Source organism: Lepidochelys kempii, chromosome 10 (assembly GCF_965140265.1).
Source record: "Lepidochelys kempii isolate rLepKem1 chromosome 10, rLepKem1.hap2, whole genome shotgun sequence".
NCBI lineage: Eukaryota > Metazoa > Chordata > Testudines > Cheloniidae > Lepidochelys > Lepidochelys kempii.
This window is the reverse complement of record NC_133265.1, coordinates 81,130,092-81,151,787: the sequence shown is the minus strand read 5'-3', so window position 1 is coordinate 81,151,787 and position 21,696 is coordinate 81,130,092. Positions and strand designations below refer to the sequence as shown.

At 41.0% G+C, this 21,696-nt stretch overlaps 1 protein-coding gene across 2 annotated transcripts in view; it reads right to left on the bottom strand.

Moving 5' to 3' along the window:
- PIAS1 (protein inhibitor of activated STAT 1) overlaps nucleotides 1-21,696 on the bottom strand; it is a 96,639-nt gene that overhangs the window by 56,990 nt on the left and 17,953 nt on the right. The window contains exons 2-3 of one of the 2 annotated variants that reach the window (XM_073304444.1): nucleotides 10,656-10,727; nucleotides 597-1,041 (exon numbers count right to left, since the gene is read on the bottom strand). In XM_073304444.1, the coding sequence (XP_073160545.1) occupies nucleotides 597-1,041; nucleotides 10,656-10,658 (448 nt within the window). In that variant the 5' untranslated portion in view covers nucleotides 10,659-10,727. The remainder of the gene's footprint in view (nucleotides 1-596; nucleotides 1,042-10,655; nucleotides 10,728-21,696) is intronic. The other variant, XM_073304443.1, reaches the window with a different exon arrangement.

Below are 21,696 nucleotides of genomic sequence, written 5' to 3'. Positions count from 1 at the left end.
CTAGTCAGCTACACAAATATGTTATAGATTATAACCACAAGACATTTTAAATACAAAAGTTTGCAGATCTTTCATAGTTAGTAAATTTAAGTCTAGAATGGACCATTATGATTATTTAATCTGATTTCCTACATAACACAGACCATAGAATTATTTATGTATCTGCTGAGCCCAAGTTTTTGTTGAACTTTCCGGTTTAACCACCTGCTTTTAGTTGTTCAGACTTCCTTATTTTTTAAGTTCCCTTTTCTAAAGCTTCGAGCCACAGTGAGCTTGTTTTTTGCCCATTACTTCCAATGAGGATGTTGAACTTATTTATACTGGAGGCAACAGTACTTAGTGTCTTAACTATAGTTACTATTTGAACCAATCTATGGGTATTACTTAAGATGACGTGTCTCCTCTTGTGCACTATAGAACAAGTTGTTCCAAGAGGCAACAATTTCTTGTATCTAGAAATATTGGTTCTCTAAATCATGTTTTTATTTAACATTTAAGCCAGTTTATATGCTAGAAGCTGAAGCCCCCACCCCCCGCCGCCCCTTTATTACTGAAGAGATATTCTAAATACAGAATTAACAACATTATAGCCTTACCTAGACTAGTTGGTTTTATCAGTTCATCCAGCAAGTCATAAAAAGGTAATTTCTGAAGCTTTATGTCTGGATGGACAGGGTGGAGCGCGGCTGTTAGGTGGGGAAGTTCCAGTTCATGTTTAGGTCCCAGAAGAGAAACAGGAAGCAATGGTGACGTTGCAGGGTGGCCATCATAAGTGAGCTGTGGAATGGTAGATGGAGACAAAGTTGCTGGCATGGAAGTTGAGTGTACGCTGGGGAGAGACAAGTCTGCAGGTGTCATGATTTTCTGAGGGAACCTCCGCCTATAGAGTTCTTTAATTTTCATTTGGACAGCAGGGCTGCAGCCGGCTTTTAACAAATGCAGTGCTTTTGTGAGAAGTTCGTGTTTGCGTCCGTGCTTGTTCCTCCCCGCGTATCCCAGAAGTACTTGCAGCTCAGAAACTCTAAGGCTCATAACCATTTGCTTGAAGACAAACAAAATTCATAAATATTAGTATTACAGTTACCACCTCTGCAGTGTTAATACTTTTCTGTTAATCTTTTTTATCACAGCTTATTTAGAACCTGACATTTCTATCCCATCCTTGACTATCTAGAACACAACTTAAAATGGGATTGTGTTTATTGAGTACTAGTATCAATCTAAATGTAGACAGTCTGGAACAGCCTTTTTACTTTAAAAGGTACTGAACTTTGATTTGCTAAGTGTGATCCAAGACCATCACGGCAGGAGTGAAAATTTTAGTAGAAAGCGGACCAGCTTCAAAAAAAGACCAGTGGAGGGGGGGGGGGGGGGGGAGAGAGGGAAGAAGATTTGTAATGGGAGATACCAGTACATTATTCGTAAGTTTAATATGGTTTTCTTTCAATTGTACATTTCAGTAAATACAGTTATGGTCTAATAAGTTTGGTTCCACTAATATGACCAAAATATTAGGGAGTACCTGAAGGGCAGGACACTAGTTTTAAAACACCATTTTGAATTAGCTTATGCTACATGGAAATGTAGAGTAGTGTTTCCAACAAAAAGAAACGACAGAGCATAAATCCATTCGTAAAAAAAAAAAAAGAGAGAGAAACCATCTCTAAAATTCAGAGCCCATTAACTGACAAGTACCAACTATCACAGCGGTCTACACCAGGGGTCTCAAACTCAAATGAGCACGAGGGCCACATGAGGACTAGTACATTGGCCCGAGGGCAGCACCACTGACTCTGCCCCCCTACGCTGCCCCGCCCCCACTCTACCCCTTCCGTGAGGGCCCGCCCCTGCCCTGCCTCTTCCTACCCCTTCCCTGAAATCCCCACCCCAACTCTGCCCCTTTCCTGCCCCCAGGGGGTGCAGGAGGGGTGCAGGGTGCGGCAGGGGGCTCAGGGCAGGGGGTCGGGGTGCAGGGTGGGTCAGGGGGTCAGGGTGCAGCATGCGGCTCAGGGTAGGGGGTTGGGGTGGAGGAAGGATGTGGGGTGCAGGTGGGGGCTCAGGGCAGGGGGTTCGGCTGCAGGAGGGGTTCAGGGTCCGGGGCTGGCCTGGCACACACCGGGGGCAAGGCAGGCTCCCAGTGCACGCCAGGCCGGAGCCACTCTAGGTAAATGCTGGGCCCCGCGGGGAGCTGGTGGGCCACAGGAAATAGCCCCACAGGCCGCATGTTTGAGACCCCTGTTCTATACAAATAAAATAACTTCAGCATAAAGTTTGCAGTGTATTCAATACAGGTATTTGGAAGGATATTTTGTTATCTACCATCTTACTTGACTCCTAGTTTTAGGGATGTACACTGCTGCCTATCACCATAATATTTGAGCACAGTCAAAATATGTTAAAGTCAGAAGAAGAAATTACTAAAGTAGTCAGTTTTCAGAGTACCAGCCGTGTTAGTCTGTATTCACAAAAAGAAAAGGAGTACTTGTGGCACCTTGGAGACTAACAAATTTATTTGAGCATAAGCTTTCGTGAGCTACAGCTTATGCTCAAATAAATTTGTTAGTCTCTAAGGTGCCACAAGTACTCCTTTTCTTTTTGTAAAGTAGTCAGTGTATTTCTTTTAACCATGAGTTTCTTTTGTCATCACTGTGTTTCACCCCCTTTCTCCACTTCTGCTAGTCAATTTTCAACCCCGCATATCAGTCTTACCTCTCCCCCACATCCCTACTAAAAAGACAGAGAACTTGAGTGAAGTCAAAATAAGAAGCTGCTAGCTACGGTGGCTAAGGTAGCTGCAATCAAGGACTAGTATACTCCAAACTTGAAAAATCTCACAACATTTCATCAAGGTAACTTTAAATACTATGTTTTTTAAAATGCATTCTGTTTAAGCTGTTTACCTTAAGCGGCTCCTCTAAACAGGAATGAATAATAAAATGTTGTTAACTTTAAAAAATAATATACAAGTACATGTGTTTATGGTCTAGACCATTTAAGTGTTCTGAAGGACATATCACCTTGGTTTGCCTCAAGATACATTTTCTCTTACCCATTTATATCAAAAGAATTATCTAGTGCTGACTTAGTTTTTGAGGTGGGAGTTTTTACATGCAAAGGAAACCTCCCGTGAGGTGGATAAAAAGACAGCGACGAGAGCCAAATCATTTGACAATGTTTAAGTTTGATGATACTGTCATTTTAAAAAGGCACGACAGAACTTAGATCAAGTGGCAAAGAGGAACTAGAGTGTGCATTTGAGGCAAAGGGAGGGGGGAGGGAAATAGCCACAGGTTTCAAAAATACTTAGAGGGGGTTTTATTTCATTTGGCATTGATAGGACCCTACCAAATTCACAGCTGTGAAAAACAAGTCATGGACCGTGAAATCTGACCTCCCCTGTGACATCTGGCTATTGTAGGGGAGGGGCAGGGCTCAGGGGGCCCCAGCTGGGAGCTCCTACCATGGGCCTGGCTCCAGCTGCTAGTCCGAACCCAGGGTGAGGAGGGACAGGACTTCCTTTTCCCTTGCAGGGGCTGCTCTCAATTCTGGTCAGACCCACCTCCGGGAACCTCCCACATCTGCAGGAAGCTCCAAGGCCAAAACTGTCAGCCCCTGACCTGGGCAGAGAGGCTGTGGGGAAAACCCATCCCCTGCAATCCTCATTTCTGCTCTGCTGCTGGCACTGGCATTGACTTTAGAGCTTGGCATCTGGCCAGCAGCCACTGCTCTCTGGCTGCCCACCTCTGAAGGCAGCACCCTTGCCAGCAGCAGGCAGAAGTAAGGGTGGCAATCCCACAACTCCTCTACAATAGCCTTACAAACCCCTACCCCCACAACTCCCTTTTGGGTGAGGTTACAACCTAAGTTCCCTCTAAACTGCGGGGTTGCCTATTAAGCCCCAGGCACGGGTCCAGGGCTGTGGCCGGGGGAGAGGCGCCCCTACCCGCTGGACCCAGCGCAGACGTGCCCCAGACTTGCCGTGGCAGGTGGAGAGGAGTCCTTCCCCCAGCCCAGCCGGAGCTGCCAGAGAGAGAAGCTCCTCCCTTGGCCCAGCCCAGCCCCACCAGAGCTGCCCTGACTGGGGAGAGGCACCTCTCCCCAGGCCCCAAGCTGCTACGGCAAGAGAGGGCTGGGAGGAATCCTCTCTCCTGACCGCAGCCCTGGGGTAGCCTGCACCCCAAACCCCTCATTCCCACCCCAGAGCCCACCCCATGTCCCGCACCCTAACCCTCTGTCCCAGCCTGGAGCTCCCTCCCACACTCCGAACCCCTCGGCCCCACCCACCACTATATGAATTTTGTTACAAAATTCATTCCACACATGGATGTAAAAAATTAGAGGGAACAATGGTTACAACACCATGAAATTTCATATGTAAACATTTGAAGCTGTGAAATTGACTATTTTTAAAACCCTATGACCATGAAATAGACCAAAATGAACCATGAATTTGGTAGGGCCCCAGGCATTGACCATCACTGTTAGCTGAATTACTATGAAATTTTCAGATGCCATTTCCAGTCTAAAATTAGCAATTCACTTCTATTTTCCTTTTCATACACTCAAAACATTATATATAGGCTTTATCCTTTCCATATATGATTGTATCCTCTGGTCCCTTTACTCTTGCATAGTCTCTCCTGTTTCCCAAGATGGCCGGCTGAATGAAACCAATGACAAGTGTAGATTGCTTCACTTCTCTTAGGGAAGTGAGAGGACTTTTGTGTAATGAAACTGAGAATCCTCTGTGCATACAGTACTTCCCTACAACCCCAACAGAAACAAAGTCCTAAACAAGGCTCTGGTCAGTTTCTCTTTGGAAGCTCTGCCAATGACTGGGGAAGAGTTCTATTCAGAATAGCAACAGACCAATGAGACACCATTCTGAAGGATTTTCCTGCAGGGGAATTTTGGAAATGCAAGGGGTCATGGGAAATTAAAAGCCCACAGTCCCAAAATGACCACCTGTTTTTTCTTGTATGGAATTTTCTAAAACCCTACCTTTATTATTTGGTATTTCTAATGTCAATTTACAACAATAAATTTCAAGATAATATTCATTGGGTTTGAGGAGTAATTAGGATAAGTTGGGGCCTAAAATAACGGCAATATTTTGTAGCCAGGTAGTATCAGCCTTCTGAGTTTCCACAACCATGGAAACTGCTGTGGAGTCCACTCCTTACCACCATTTGCTGCCTTAGTGTAATGAGAAATCTAAGGTTCCATTTAAAAAGAGATGTTGTCACTTGTGGCTAGGAAGGTAACTTGAGATGCAAAAGGAGTATAAAATGATGCTCTGATGTATTCCGGAACTCTTCAAACCACCAAAACAATAGTTCTGATATGTATACTGCCTCACTAACTTAATGAATTAACTCTGAAACCTAAAATATGGCAAGATTAGAGAGCTCTCACTACTTGTTGTTTGAGCAGAAACATGCTTATCCCACAAACCCAACCAATCTTCCCCATCTCCCTAGATGTCAAGAGTCTGAAATGTTCCCTACCCAGTTGCTAAAACCTCCAGCTTCCTGCATGAAATCTTCTACAGTGTGGGTAGGTATTGTCAATATACTAGTCTGTGGTGTACTAAAAACTGAAGGAACGTAATATTTTTTAAAATAGCTACTATACTGATTAAAATGAAGGTATTTAAATATGAAAATGAATTATGTAATTTAAATAAAGTTGTCACAGAATTTCTGTATTTCTGTTAATGTAAGAACGGCCATAGTGGGTCAGACTAGCCGAGTATCTAGCCATCTAGCCGAGTATCCTGTCTTCCGACAGTGGCCAGAGCCAGATGCTTCAGACAGAATGAACAGAACCGGGCAATTATCAAGTGATCCACCTCCTTTCATTCAGTCCCAGCTTCTGGCAGTCAGAGGTTTAGGGACGCCCAGACCATGGGGTTGCAACAGACAAATATGATCCAAGGACCATGCTGCAGAAATTTGGGCCAGTTTGGTGCAGAGTACACATGCTTTGGGCACACTTGAGAGATCTATTAGTATCTTTTACATGTGCAGCTACTCCATACTCCTAGCTAAAGGGTATTACGGTATTTCTTTATATTGATTTACTCAACTAGAGCAGATGAGCTTTCATAAAAAGAGAGGGTGTCTTAGAACATTTCATTCACTCACAATATACTGTTGACAACTGAGAGGGAAAGTGACATTTAAGTACATCTGAGACACTGAAATACAACATTTAAATCTTCCTTGTGTTTAAAGAGACTCATTTGTTAAGCTGAAGAGTTTAAACAACTATTATAACCATTTCTTCAGTGGCTAGAATCTCTCATAATTCTGCAGTTTTCTTGCTTTGGTAAGAATCTCCAGATTCAGTTCTTGGAAACATTGGGGAAACCCAGACTGGATAAGGAAGTTTTCCAACTAGAGAGACACCCCATTAATAGGAGTTTTCCCCTTAAAGGATAAACACACAAAATGTGTAGTAAGTACTGATATGATGAAAGCATGATCCATAGCATAAACAAACTTCATTAGCCAAAATAAATAACATTCTTCACTGATTTCCTATCCTGAAACCCCTGTACCTGAACCTTATTTTTAAAAAGGTACAGTAACTGGATTACACTGGCAACATTAAGAAGCTAAAAGTGACATTGAGTACACCTGTTTAAGGGAACCCCATCAACCTGGAACTATTTTAAAGTTGATTTTTGAAACAGACTAGATTTAAGGTATTTTCTTGCTGATTTTTGTGGTTTTATGATGTTTTCCTATTTTATTGATTTTTTATTTTTATTTTTTTTTTAATTAAAAAAAAAGTGTCCTCCTTCCCTGTTGTAGCATAAGAGCTACAGGAAAAATATGGGAACTCACTAAGGCCACATCTACACTAGCATTTCATCAACATAGCTCTCAGTTAGGGGTGTGGAGAAGTTTGAGCCCTGACCGACAACTGTACTGGCAGAATCTCCTAGTATAGATGGAGTTACACCTCCAAAACTGTGCTTTTACTGGTATAGGTTGTTTCGCTTGGGAGGTGAGGAGGTGGAATAAGCTATGCCAGAAAACCCCAGCTTTGCCAGTATAAGCTGCATCCACACTAGGATCCCTTTGCCAGAAAAGCATTCCTAGTGTCGATAAAGTCCACGGTATGCATCCGATGAAGTGAGCTGTAGCTCACGAAAGCTCATGCTCAAATAAATTGGTTAGTCTCTAAGGTGCCACAAGTACTCCTTTTCTTTTTGCGAATACAGACTAACACGGCTGTTACTCTGAAAACTATAGTGAGGATACACTGATTATACACCAAGTGCTGTCAAGCATACAAAGTAAACAAAATCAGAAAAAATAATTCTCTGATTTTTCCAGCCTCATCTACACTTAAATGTTTTGCTAATATGGCTATACAGGCAAAACGCCTTTAGCATAGACAAATTTTAATATCGTACATGTCATAAAGCAGAAACACAAAGGGTCTGGGACAGCTTAAGGGCTGTTCAAAGTGAATATCAAGGTAAGATGATAAACAAGCATTGTAAGGAAAGTGTCTGTTTATTTTGACTCATTAGTCATGACCTTGTAACACTAGAGATTAGAGCTAACCTGAAAATATAAATCTGACATTTCTTGTTTGGCTACATAACAAACAAATTATGCTCCTGTGTAATAGCGTGGAGCATTAGTCATGAAGAAGAATTATCTTACATATAAAAATCTCACCCTGGTCTTCTGGTGCTGTATCTCATGGTTCATTTTTTCACTTTAAGATACAGATGCACTGATGGCCTTGGGCGAGTCATTTAATTTCTGTATCTCAATGTGAGCGATGTGCAGACTAAAACACTTCCAAAAGAACACCCCACAAGTATTATTCAAAATTGCCCTCTTGGTTTTATGACGCTCATGGACTTGTTCCACCCCATCTCTGACATGGCTGCACACATTTATTTCCCTCCTAACAGGAAAGATTTACTTCCATTTGTGCTGCCTCCAGCTCTCTGTCTTCCCCAATCCTTTCCAAACAAGTAACTCCTTTTAAATTAAGCCAGAGTTTTAGCAAACACTGGAAGTAAAGGTTGTACAAGCACCAAAGGCAAAAAGATAACACTTAGGTGCATTTAAGGGCAGGACCAAAGGAAGGTGATTTTTGCCTAAAGCTCCCACATTGGCCCACACTTTCTCATTTCAGTATGGGAAAGACAACCCAGGAAACGAGTATTTCTACATCCACAGTAGTTGGTCAAGTGGCATACTTACAAAAGTCAGGAAGGACACATTAGTCTAGGATGCTGACTAAAAAGTTGTGACCCTACTCAGGAATGTTACTGCATTGGCAGACACTTTTAAATATGTATTTGGATGGGCACCAAACCGCACATTTTGCCTAAAGCCACACAACAACCTTTATGACATTCCACCCATTATTCTAAAAGGTCTTACTCAGTACCGAGGAAGCTGAATACCTTCTTCATCTTTTAAAGGAAGTAAATATTTTTTTAAAAAACAGAAAGGAGGGGGAAGGTAGATAAAGACTAAGGGTAGAGTGGAAGCGGGGACGGGGGGGGACTAGAACCTTAAAGATGAGCTAGAAGTGACAGGGAAGTAGCGGAAAAAACAACAGAATGAAAAAAAAATGGAAGAGGGAAAAGTTACCATCACTAAAAGAACTTTCTCACCTAAAATCAAAGATTAAAATACCAAAGAATTTTTTAAATTGCCAGTAACAAGTGGCAATAGTTATAAAATATCTCCAAACCAAGGACGGGGGGGGGAATAGAGAGAGAAGAAGAGTGAGAATACACATTTGAGTCCTGGGGAATCTTCTTTCCCAGAGTTATTTTTTTTTAAAATGTTAACTTATTCTGTCTCACCCCCTCCCCGCCGCCAACAAAAGCCTCTCCAAAAACTATAAATCATAGTCGCTGTAGAATTTCTATTGAGTTTCCAACAGGAAATACACAGTTAATAACAGAAAATTATCAGAGCTAACAGCCCTGGTGCTGATTCCAAGGAAATGCAAAGTTTTTCTTTTAAAATATATAACTGATGGAAGTCAGACAAAGTCCCAACGGCACATAAATGGATTTTACAAGTCTCAGAATATGCCACTAATAAGAACTAGAAGCTGAGAAACAAGACTTCAGAAATGTGGGACACCTGTATAGACAAAGTTAAAGACTTTCATTGTATTACTACCTGATCCTGCAAACACTTATGCACATATATAATTTTACTCACTTGGGTAGCTCCACTGACTTACCTGGGACTACTCATGTGCTTAAATGTTTGGAGAACCTGAGCCTGATTTATAAAAGTCCAAGTTATGCTAGCTGTAAGCAGGAACCTCGGACATTATCAGTATATTTATTTAAATAATTAATGAGTTACAAAAACAAAAATAAAAAAGGAAAGCTGATTAATGACCACACTTTGCTCTACTCTGCGCACAGTGTAAGGCACGGGCCAGTCTACACTAAGATTTTGTAAGGGCTTCTATCACAGAGGTATTGAGGGTATGTCTACACTACAATCCTTACTGTTGCTGTGGTATAAGCACTTGCTTCAGCAATGGAAGGGGTTTTTCTGTCTACAGTAAATTGACCTCCTCGAGAGGCAGTAGATAGATTATAGGAAGAATTCTTCCATTGCCCTCCAACATCTACACCAGGGCTCAGGTCGGCTTAACTATGTCTCACAGCGGTGTACATTTTTCACACTCCTGTAGCTAGATCAATCTTTAAGTTTTAGATATAGATGAGGCCTGAATAGATAAGGAGAACTGGCAGCAGTTATTGTTTAGGTGAGCCTTAAGGATTCAGACACATTTAGTGTTAGCAGAGTTCTACAATTGTTTCCCAGACAAATACAGACAGACATTTTTTCTTCTTCTGTGATTCAAGCTATAAACTACTACTCTAAGAAGTTTATAGCATGGTTCTAAAATATGGTTCTAAATGAGGTCCTCAAAAAATTAATCCTTGTTCACAATGAAAACCATACCAAAGGATTAAATCATAGTACAGAAAGGGTCTCCATTAATCTCATGTACCTACAGCATCCAGCAGCACTAACACATTGTTTCACTGCCAGATAGCTCTTTGACACTAGAAACAAGAGTCTCTCTGGATGTTCTGGTAAAATCTTACGATTGCTGATGACGCAGCTTTGTGACGTTCCCCTCTGGGGTCATCCAGACTGGTGATCTGCTAGGCCTCTCCAATCCTTGACTCTGGGAGCTAGCCTTACCCTGCTCTTCTGTGAGAACCCCACTCCTGGGCTGTTCATGCACAGCCTCTGGCACATAAGCTGCTCCCAGCTACTTGCAACCGAATGACACTAACCAATATCTCCGGTCCCAAACACAATCCTGGGAACCTCCGTCTTGCAGTGTCCAGTTATGCCCGCTGGACGCTGCAAGCTTATATGAATGTGTCAGTTTAACAAAGAAATTGATATGTATCAAGCTTGTTACCCCAGGGGGAGACTCTAACACACTTCAAACCAAACACACTGCTTCAGGAGGAATAAACAAACAAATGTATTAACTATAAAGATTGACTTATAATCACTTAAAATCTAAGCATAACAGGTCAGATTTGGTCAAATGAAATAAAAGCAAAACGCATTCTAAGCTGATCTTAACACTTTCAATGCCCTTACAAACTTAGATGCTCTCACCATAGGCTGGCTGGTTGCCCTTCAGCCAGGCTCTCCCCTTTGATCAGGGCTTCAGTCATTTGGTGGTGATGTCTGTAGATGGAGGTGGAAGAGAGAGGAAGAGTATGGCAAATGTCTCTTCCTTTTATCATAGCCTTTATTGCCTCTTGGCTTTGTCCCCGCCCCTTCATAATCAAGTTAGCATTACTGAGTCTCTCCAAGCAAGATTGAGCAATTCCCCTGGTGTGGCCTCATGCAGGTGAGTCATTGCATTGTAGCTCCCTTGATAGACAATGGCTGTTGATGGATTGTTTGACATCCCGCCCAGGCATTGGTTACTTTCCTTGCTGTTGCCTCTGGTGAGCTAATATCTGGCCGATTCCCCCAAATTACAGCATATTTTAGTGACCACAATACAATACAATTCTCAGAACTTCATATGCATTAATGATATACATATATGGATAGAGAAATGACTTTCAGCAGATCATAACCTTTCCCCCGATACCTTACAAGACACGCTTTATATGTAAGATCACTATTATATGAAAATGAGGAAGGAGGCACGCTCCACCAAGGTATAGAACTATTCTAAGAAGTTTATAGCATGGTTCTAAAATATGGTTCTAAATGAGGTCCTCAAAAATTAATTCTTGTTCACAATGAAAACCATACTAAAGGATTAAATGATGCTACAGAAAGGGTCTCCATTACTCTCAATATACCGGGGTGGCCAACCAGTCGCTCCAGAGCCACATGCAGCTCTTCAGAGTTAATATGCGGCTCCTTGTAGAGGCACTGACTGACTCTGGGGCTGGAGCTACAGGCACCAACTTTCCATTGTGCCAGGGGATGCTCACTGCTCAACCCCTGGCTCTGCCACAGGCCCTGCCCTCACTCCACCCCTTCCCAAGCCTGCCATGCCCTCGCTCCTCCTCCCCAGAGCCTCCTGCATGCCACAAAACAGCTGATTGGGAGGTGCTGGGAGGGAGAAGCACCAACTGGCAAGGGCTGTCGGTAGGTGGGAGGAGCTGGGAGCAGGGTGGGGAGCTGATGGGGGGCTGCTGACATATTACTGTGGCTCTTCGGCAATGTACATTGGTAAATTCTGGCTCCTTCTCGGGCTCAGGTTGGCAACCCCTGCACTATACCTACAGCATCCAGCAGTATTAATACATTGTTTTCCTGCCAGATAGCTCTTTGACACTAGGAACAAGAGTCTCTCTGGATGTTGTGGTAAAATCTTACAATTGCTGGTGATGAGGCTTTACATCACGTATGGCTAAGATTTGTTCATCCCTTCAGGGATTTTACAAACTAAACAACTGGAATTCCAGGATCACAGTAAGATTTATGAAAATATTAGCAAGGATGTCAGGAAGAATAACATATTCCTTCTCTGTATGAAGTCACATTCCCTAATCTTAAATCCCATTTGTAAGACTAGCATTCTGTTAAGATAGAACTATAAAAATTGTAAACAGCCAATTGAAAAATTGCAAGAGAGTAAGACCAAAAAAAATTCATGGAAACCTCAAGCCCCTCCATGACAGGTTGTAACTTTCTGCATCTATCTAATGCATACAGAACACTAAAAGGATGAAGTTACAGTAATTCAATATGGAAGGGAGGCAAAAGCAGAAAAGTACAGTAATAAATATACAACACACTATGACCTTTATGGAGGATATTGCTTTTCATAATGAAAAACTCAGCTCCTTTCTGGTGTTACCCAAGCAATGTTTTCCCAAGGTGGTGTAAAAAAAAAAAAAAAAAATGTACAAAATAATTAGGGCTGTCGATCAATCACAGTTAACTCACACAATTAACTCAAAAAAATTAATCACGATTAATCGCACCATTAAACGTTGAATACCAATTGAAAGTTATTAAATATTTTTGGATGTTCTACATTTTCAATTATATCAATTTCAATTGCAATATAGAATACAAAGTGTACGGTGCTCACTTTATGATTATTTTTTATTACAAATATCAGCACTGTAAAAATCCTCACCTCATACAAGTACTGTAATGCAATCTCTTTAGCATCAAAGTGCAACTTACAAATGTAGTTTGTTACATAATTATACTCAAAAACAAAGTAATGCAAAACTTTAGAGCCTACAAGTCCACTCAGTCCCACTTCTTGTCCAGCCAACTGCTAAGAGAAACAAGTTTGTTTACATTTACAGGGGATGCTGCCCTCTTCTTAATTACAACGTCACCTGAAAGTGAGAACAGGCGTTCACATGGCACTCTTGTAGCTGGCGTTGCAAGATATTTACATGCCAGATGTGCTAAAAATCCATGTGCCTCTTCATGCTTCGGCCATCGCTCCAGAGGACATGTGTCCATGCTGATAATGCTTGTTAAAAAAATAATGCATTAATTAAATTTGTGACTGAACTCCTTGGGGGAGAATTATATGGCTCCTGCTCTGTTTTACCAGGATTCTGCCATATATTTCATGTTATACCAGTCTTGATGACCCAGCACGTTGTTCATTTTAAGAACACTTTCGCTGCAAATTTGACAAAATGCAAAGATACCAATGTGAAATTTCTAAAGAGAGCTACAGCACTCGACCCAAGATTTAAGAATCTAAAGTGCCTTCCAAAATCTGAGAGGGACAAGGTGTGGCGCATGCTTTCAGAAGTCTTAAAAGAGCAACACTCTGATGTGGAAACTACAGAACCCAAACCACCAAAAAAGAAAATCAACCTTCTGCTGTTGGCATCTGACTCAGATGATGAAAATGAACATGCATTGGTCCGCACTGCTTTGGATCGTTATTGAGCAGAACCCATCATTGGCATGGACGCATGTCCTCTGGAATGGTGGTTGAAGCATTATGGGACATATGAACCTTTAGCACATCTGGCACATAAATATTCTATTATTGTTTAACAGCACAATTAATCGTACGATTACTTTTTTTAAACACACAATTAATCGTGATTAATTTTTTTAAATCGATTGACAGCCCTAAAAATAATAGGTGCCAATTACGTGTCCCTATAATACACAGGTGATGATGTAGTGTCCTTACCTGAGGAAAACCTTATTTTATGTATTTATTCCCTGAGAAGAACAGTTCATAATTGTTCGTTTTGAACAAATGCTTTCATTCACTGGTCCAATTTACAAATAAAAAGTTTCAGGTAACCTTATTTTATTGTTAAGAATAATTTGCTATCCAAGTGATTTCAACATACTGCAACTGCAAGGAAAAAAATAAACTAGAATTGATCCAATGTGCTAGTTCCCTCTCTTCTAAGTCAGTCACCTTAAGCAGCTCACATGTAACACCACCTAGTTCATGGTTCTGATTTGCTAACACTAGGCTTCTCACTCCAGTGGCAAAAGTATGATATACAGCTTCAAAAGTCAGATACCATTTACTGCATAATGATCTCACACAACATCTGTCAGTTTTCTTACTAATAAAACCATTGAAAGCCTTTTAATATATATCAGTTCAAAAAACAGTTTTAGCACTTCAGAGTTATTAAAAATTCTGTTTGGACATCTAAGAATAGAAAAAACATCTTTCTTGCACAGAGGCTTACTGATTTATTATAGATTAACTCCCCTCATTTTGTTTTAAGGTCTCAGAAATTAGCTGTATTTGATGTCTAGAACCTGTGGTCTGGTTTATAACGGACCCAGCAGCTAATGAAAATTCCAAGATGTCATGGAAGTACATCAGTGTCAATATATTACTGGAGTGTGGATAACAACAGAATAGCCTCTAAACCTCCTTTTTTTTTTTTTTTTTTGGGGCAGTTTGGCCCACAAACTTAAAAACAACAAAATAAACCAAAATAAACAAATGAAAATACCCAGTTTATCTGTGTAGGTGGTTTAAAGCCAAGATTGTTCAAGCGTCACTAACAATTTCTAGTTATCCAAATGCCCAGCTTAAGAAACATGAAACAGAGGCACTCACCTCCTGAGTGCCTGCCAGTGGCTGGGTGTGGTACTGCAATCGTTTTCCTGCTCCTGGCACTCTCTGCAAGTTGCCAGCCTTGTTAGGTGGATCTTCAGTGGCTCAGCCCTCCAGTCAAATCACACAGTGAACAATGGACCACTTCTGGGGTAGCAAATAGTTCAACCGTGTATCAGCCCTCACAAGGGTCTTTAGCCTCACCTCTGGGTCCTTTACATCCAGCTCTGTGCTTGGGCTTCTAAAGCAGCTTTGTCCCCTTCTCAGGGCTTAGGCCACCTCGCCAGTGGGGGAACCTAGGCCCACCCACTACTCTAGATTCTAAGCCAGGAACCCCATAAACAGCAGCTACATGCTGCTCCCTTTAATTAGTTGCTGCTGTAGTCCCTTGGCCTCTTCCCACTTGGTCCCTTTACCTTTGGGTTAGGGCTCTCAGGTCCTCTCACTCCCAGGTTTAGCAAATGTAACCAGTCAAGCTCCTTTGGTCCGAGCGGAGCCCCCTTCCTTACCTCTCTTGTTCCAGCCAGGAATAAATCTGTAAGGCCCTGCAGCTCCTTTTAGCTAAGCCTGCTGGGCTCTAGTTGACTGCTTCCTCAAGGCCTCTTTCCTCCACTGGGGCAGGGTTTAGTAGCACCACAGGGCCTCCAGAAGGTGGCCCCAAAGGCCTGGTACACCCAGTCGGAACACCACAAAAGGGCTTGGTTTTCAGAAAGCACCAAGCATCCATATTTTGAAAACCAGGCCCCTTTACAGTGCCTCAAGTAGGTCACACAAAAATCACTAGTCACTTTTGAAAATCTTGGCCTCAAATCTGTTTGGACTAAGGTGGGACACACTCACCTGTACCTAAACGATCTTCAGTATAGGGGCAAATAGGTACCTATATGGATATATGTGGGAATGACTGTTTCTATTTCCATCTGAACTGTGCTGTAAGCAAAAGGTGCTCTGACATCATGTCTGGAGTGTCTTCTCACTGATAGATATGCTCGATGCTATTCAAAGATCATCTCTGTTGTGGTCAGTTGTTTGAAGCCAGAACCTTTTTAAAAGCTTCCTTTACTGAAGAAAACTATTTCTAAGATGTTATGATCCTTGAATCAACCTATCCAAAAGTGAGGAAATAAGTTGATGAATGGTTTCTAAGCACACTTAACAGAAGGCCTTGGACACTGAAACAGAACCTCTGAGCAGCAGCATTTTACTCCAAAAGTGAGTATGCACAGGAGGCCCTAAACCTTGCCATTAATACTATCATGCTTTGGTATCCAATTTGTTTCATGGCTTCACAGAATACACCATAACCAGGAAGTAGCAAGTTCCATCAGCTCTCAACTGACATCTGTGGAACAACTAGAGCCAACAGCATACAAGGAATAAACATGCTGTGCTTGGAAGCAGGCACAAGTCTATATATTGCATTGGAGACAGAGAAAAATAATTAAGATCAAGCTTACAGTAAGGAATACTCACATGTAGTACTACAAGTCTCAGCCTAAAGCAATTCCAGTTTTTCCCAAGTTCACAAAAGGGAGAATTTTGAAGAGAAGAGCGGCACTTGAGATCACACAGGGCTGTTTTCCCAGGCCCAGGAGACCATATCTAATCCTATATCAATAACTTGACTTAGAGATCTTTAGGGACACCTACCACCTGCTGGAGACAAAACTAGTGGAAAGCCCTGTCCAGGAAAGCCCACTCTGAGAACAAATATCAACATTCACATGATAGCAAGACAGACACGATGGTGATATGATAAAATACATTTTCTTTCCAGTGAATGACTGCCATTACTATCTGCCAAAAGTTTAGGACTCTGAATGCCATTCTCCCAACATCTTTAAAGGTGTTCCATGATTTTCAGAGATAGCTGTGGAATTTGCTATGCCATACAACCATAAAATCACCACTTAGCCATATTTAAGCTGCCCTTCATTTAATACAAGTCACATTTGATTTTAATCCACTCCAGAAGCTTTATCTTCAAGAGATTTTATTCACTAGTATACTAAGTTATTACTACTGGCATTAAGAGGTTGTACAATATGGTAGTAACCTTTATTTTATTTCTAGGAAACTCAAATTTTCTTCCCAGGACATTCAAGCTTCATTTTCCCCGTATATTTAGTCTTGCAGATGGGACTTGTTTTACAGTGCTATTCATTAATATAATGTTAAAGACAAGTAATTACAAAAACTAATTTAACAGGTTTTTTATATGCAATGGTGTGTCTGTGTAAAGAATAATATAGCTTTTATGGGTAAAGACAAATGAGGAAGGTCATAAATAAGACATGCTTTCAAGGATTTGGGATAGGGTTATTGTCAGACAAATTTGCTTTTTATTAAAAATGCTCTTACCCTTGACTAAGCCATCCAGCTGGTTGACTGAACGGTTTTAATTCCTGTGTAACAAGCCTCACTAGAGCCCGCCTAGAGCTACAAACACAACTGTGTTAAGGGCCCCAGAAACAAAATGGTTGGACCTGGCCCAGTTACAGCATGTCTAAGGATAACATGGGGAAACTATTCCATGGTATCTGTGAAATCAAGCCAACTAGTAGTCCAGTCATCTATGAAGCATTCAAAATTCATACTTTTGTCTATCCCATTTTCCCTTCTAGTAAAACCAACAAAAATTATGGAAGTGCATCCATTTTTCTACCTTTTGATGTCCAGATTTAAGCTTCTGCACACTTGAAAAATCAATGCCCAAATATACAGCTATAAGTATTAAATTGTGATTTGCAGAACAAGAAATCTCATATATGAAACAGAGGTGCCACTTTAGCCAGAACTCTTGACTACAGCATTGAGTAGAGATGGAAACTGTGTTTTTATTTCGTGAATATCATCCAGCGCAGAAGATATATACCCAAGTAGCTTTTAGAAGTCAATTTTTTAAAAGAAAAGATGGACTAAGATTTCTTATACTGAAATAGAATGCAAGTGGAATTTAACAAATGTACTCATACAGTATTGGGAGAGGGAAAGATGACGGCCGGAAGTTGTTTGTGGAATATCTTAAGTGCAAGAATTAAAGCAACTCACGGTAAAGACTATTTTTGCACTCGGTTTTGTTGCTACTTGGTTTTGGTAGCAGTCATTTAAACCTCTTCAAACTCCAATAGACATGTCCCTCTCTTCAGTCTTGTCAGCTAAAGTAAGTGTTTGTTCTCATATCAAACTTGTTTACTCAAAACACAGATGTTTATACCCCTTCAAGTTAAAGAAAAATTCATCCTCCTTTTAATATTTTCTTTTACTTTAGAGAGCTGCAAAGTGATCAGTTCTTCATGCCCTAAAAAGAGTATACACCTTTCTATCCTTTACAAATCAGAGAATGATATTGAATTTTTTTACTGTTTACTTAACATGAAATGGAACAAAAGAGTATATTAATTTTAATAAAAGTGTAAATTGTTCAAACAGCTAGAAAGAGGATAAGACACACCAAAAGGCACCTAAAGTTTGCAACAGTAGACTTTGCACTCCATGGTCACAAATTCCCAGGCAGCACCATAGGAGATAGCAGCAGACTGCACCGTCATTCATTACTTGAGATATCTATACAAGTTTCAGTTTACAGCTCAGTATCTAAAGTTCATGTCAATGCTAGATACTGAACTGCATTCTGAAGCCAGTGTACACCCCCCAACAAAGTAACCATGCCTATACCCTGGTGGGCAACCAACAAGAGTAAGGTTTCAGAGTAGCAGCTGTGTTAGTCTGTATTCGCAAAAAGAAAAGGAGTACCTGTGGCACCTTAGAGACTAACAAAATTATTTGAGCATAAGCTTTCGTGAGCTACAGCTCAGATATTCCATTTCCTTCCTTGCTATCAGCCCAAGAAGAAAATAAGTGGCAAAATTGTTTTCTGGCTTTGTGGCATCCCTGTTCACAAGATCTCCCTCTGAAATATGAATTCCCTCCCCCTGTGAATTACACCAATGGGCATACAAAAGGGAGTGATTCTAAATTGTCAAAGGCTTGTCTACACATGGAGTTCTTTCTGATTAACTATTCCAGAATAAGAGTGCCCACACCTGGAGTTAATTGGGATTGCGCCAAGTATAGACAGAATAAGAGTGCCCACACCTGGAGTTAATTGGGATTGCGCCAAGTATAGACATACCCAAGTGCTTTGTTACGGCAGAACCAAGTACTATAGGATAGAAATACACATTTGATACTACAAGACCTTTCACCCACCCTGCCTGATGTAGGAGACAGTTTGACAGTGTGTTCACAGCAGTGACAAAGCCAACTTAGAAAGGAACATTACTACAGTATCCACACAGCTTTGGGTAAATTAAGCTTTTTGGGGGGAGGGGAGACAGTGCATTGAATATGCATGTATATCTTGGTATGAGACAGAGAAGCATTTTACTTTAATATTACAGCCCTTTAGTACATTACTGCTTATACCATTCTCAGTGTTTCCACTGCATGATTGTGGAGCCTCCAGTAGGCAAAATACTCCCTAGGTACAACCTCACCCTAAGCTTAAAAATAAGTAAGTTTGACTACTTTTGTCACAAGGAACCCCTAACTTTACTATAATTAGTCACTTGCCAGCACTGTCTGGGTCCGGTTAGTTTCTGTTTCATCTGTATAGTCAATTTCCCTTGGGTTTTTCACAGAACAAGGAGAGGGGAAAAAAACTGTTTAAGATTTTCTTTAAAATGTATAAAAATTAGCAAGGAGACTCAGGGGGCAGAACAGGTGTAGTACCAGTAACCACTTTCAAACTTCTTTATTAAAATTGACTATATTTTAAGTTGTCAGTATCCCTTTAAATCAAAGGTTATCCAGACAAAGAGTCATTTCAAAAAAGATAAATGCAAGACCTATTGGAAGTCTTAAATAGGTATTTGTTATCTATTCGCCCTTGCATTATGATACAGTCTTTAATTACAGGATGACATACCTCGCCCTCGCCCACCCCCACCCCCTTTTTTTTTTTTAAACAGAACCCAAGCTGGACAGTGCTTACTAAGTGAGCAGGTAATCAATATTTTGTTTTTCGACATGTGGACCCATGCCTTATTTACTTCTATGAAGACTGAATTAATTTTCTCATATGGTTTTCAGTACAGTATCAATGCTTCATAGTTTTCAGAGCAACCCTGAGAGATGCAGAAGTATTATTACCCCCACTTTACAGAGGGGTTCAGAGAAGGGAGACAAGAACTATTAGATTGGCAGATTATCCCATATCTGCCCACTGCCATCAGAGAGAGGATACTGGGACAGATGGATTATGGGTCTGATCCAGTCTAGCTATTCTCTTTTTCCTAAGTACATATTAAAGTTTGCACAGTGCAAGTTTAAATTAGACTTACTATTGGAAAGAGAACCGGGGGGAGGGGCGGGAAACCCTAATGAACTATGTACCCTTACCAATGTTTTAAATAAAATATGGTATATTAGAATTGGTCCTTTGAAAATGTAACTATCAGGAAACAAACCTAAAACAAAAACCCTCTTACTGACTTTGTAATGACTGTTACCAAGGAGGAGGGATAGCTCAGTGGTTTGAGCATTGGCCTGCTAAACCCAGGGTTGTGAGTTCAATCTTTGACGGGGCCATTTAGGGACCTGGGGCAGAAATTGGGGATTGGTCCTGCTTTGAGCAGGGGGTTGGACTAGATGACCTCCTGAGGTCCCTTCCAACCCTATGATTCTATGTACGTGGATCCAGACCCTCATAGGCAGGTGTCTCAGTCAGATGTATTATTATTTGGAAAGATCACAGTTCTAAAGAGAGCAAAAAAGTGCCAGAATATAAGAATATAATCAGACTAACCCCAAGGTTGTTGAGAAATGTCAATTTCCACTGTTTGTCTCAAATCTGATTTCAGGTTTTAGCCCAGAGATCATGGGGGACAGTGGGAGGACAGGACACCAGCATGGTCCTCATTCAGTAACATACTGTTGTGGTCTCTACCCTCTCTCAACACCACTCCCTCACTAACTGCTGAAAACAGTGTCCAGGCACTGAGACCAAGTTGTTTCCCAGTCATCTATTACATTTTCAGAGTGAAAATAACAGCCACTCACACCTCCCTGTCATTCCATGTCCTCCAACCTCGCTGCCATCATCACCCAGCCCTTTCAATGTTTAACATTATTCATATGTACACATTTCCATGTTGTTAGCATAATACACTGCATTTTACCCAATATCCATAATATTAAGGTCCCAAATACCATAGCCAAACCATCCAGTTTTCCAAATGCTCCTGTTTTTACTATGTCAACATGTAACACAATTCTCAAAAAAAAAAATCACAACTCCTCATGTCTGATTTTGAGCCAAATAAGGAAATGTATTTAAATATTCCAGTATTTTAAACATTAGCATAAAATAGATTTGGTAAGTGCATGCAAGCCCCTTTCGCTTCTAGGTCACTTGTTCAAACCTAGTTAAAAAAGTGATAGACTTCTGGGCACTATCAGCTATTTCAGTGTTTATAAGATCTGTTGGTAATCAGTACAGTTCCCAGTGGGCTTGGGGTGAGGGTGCCACCTATCTATAGATCATCATTGCAACCACTGTTATACATTTGCAACAAATCTTGTTCAAAATGTAGTATGTAAGATGTCTATGAAAAGGTTATGATTGGCTGGTTATGATTACACTATCTGTATGCATATATCATTTTTTGTATTCAAAGTTACGAATATTGGCTCTATGCCTGGATTTCAAATGCTTGCTCCTGGGGTAACGCCCACAAGGTAGTTAGCCAGCACATCTTCGAGGGACTATTCAAATTAAGTGGCTCATTAAGAAACACTTAACGGACAATGGGAGATGCTCATCTACACTGAATGGACTGTCCTGCAAACATGCTGTTTGAAGTACAGGTAATGGCTTTTATTGTGTCCAAATCTTCATGCATGGACATGTGACTTGCCCATGTGACTCCAAACACTATCTTGTCACCTTTCAGAGTAACAGCGGTGTTAGTCTGTATTCGCAAAAAGAAAAGGAGTACTTGTGGCACCTTAGAGACTAACCAATTTATTTGAGCATGTAATTTTCCACTAGCTGAGCTGAGGGCTTTGTTTGAAACAATGGGTTCCCTCCACATGGCAGAAGAGATAAAA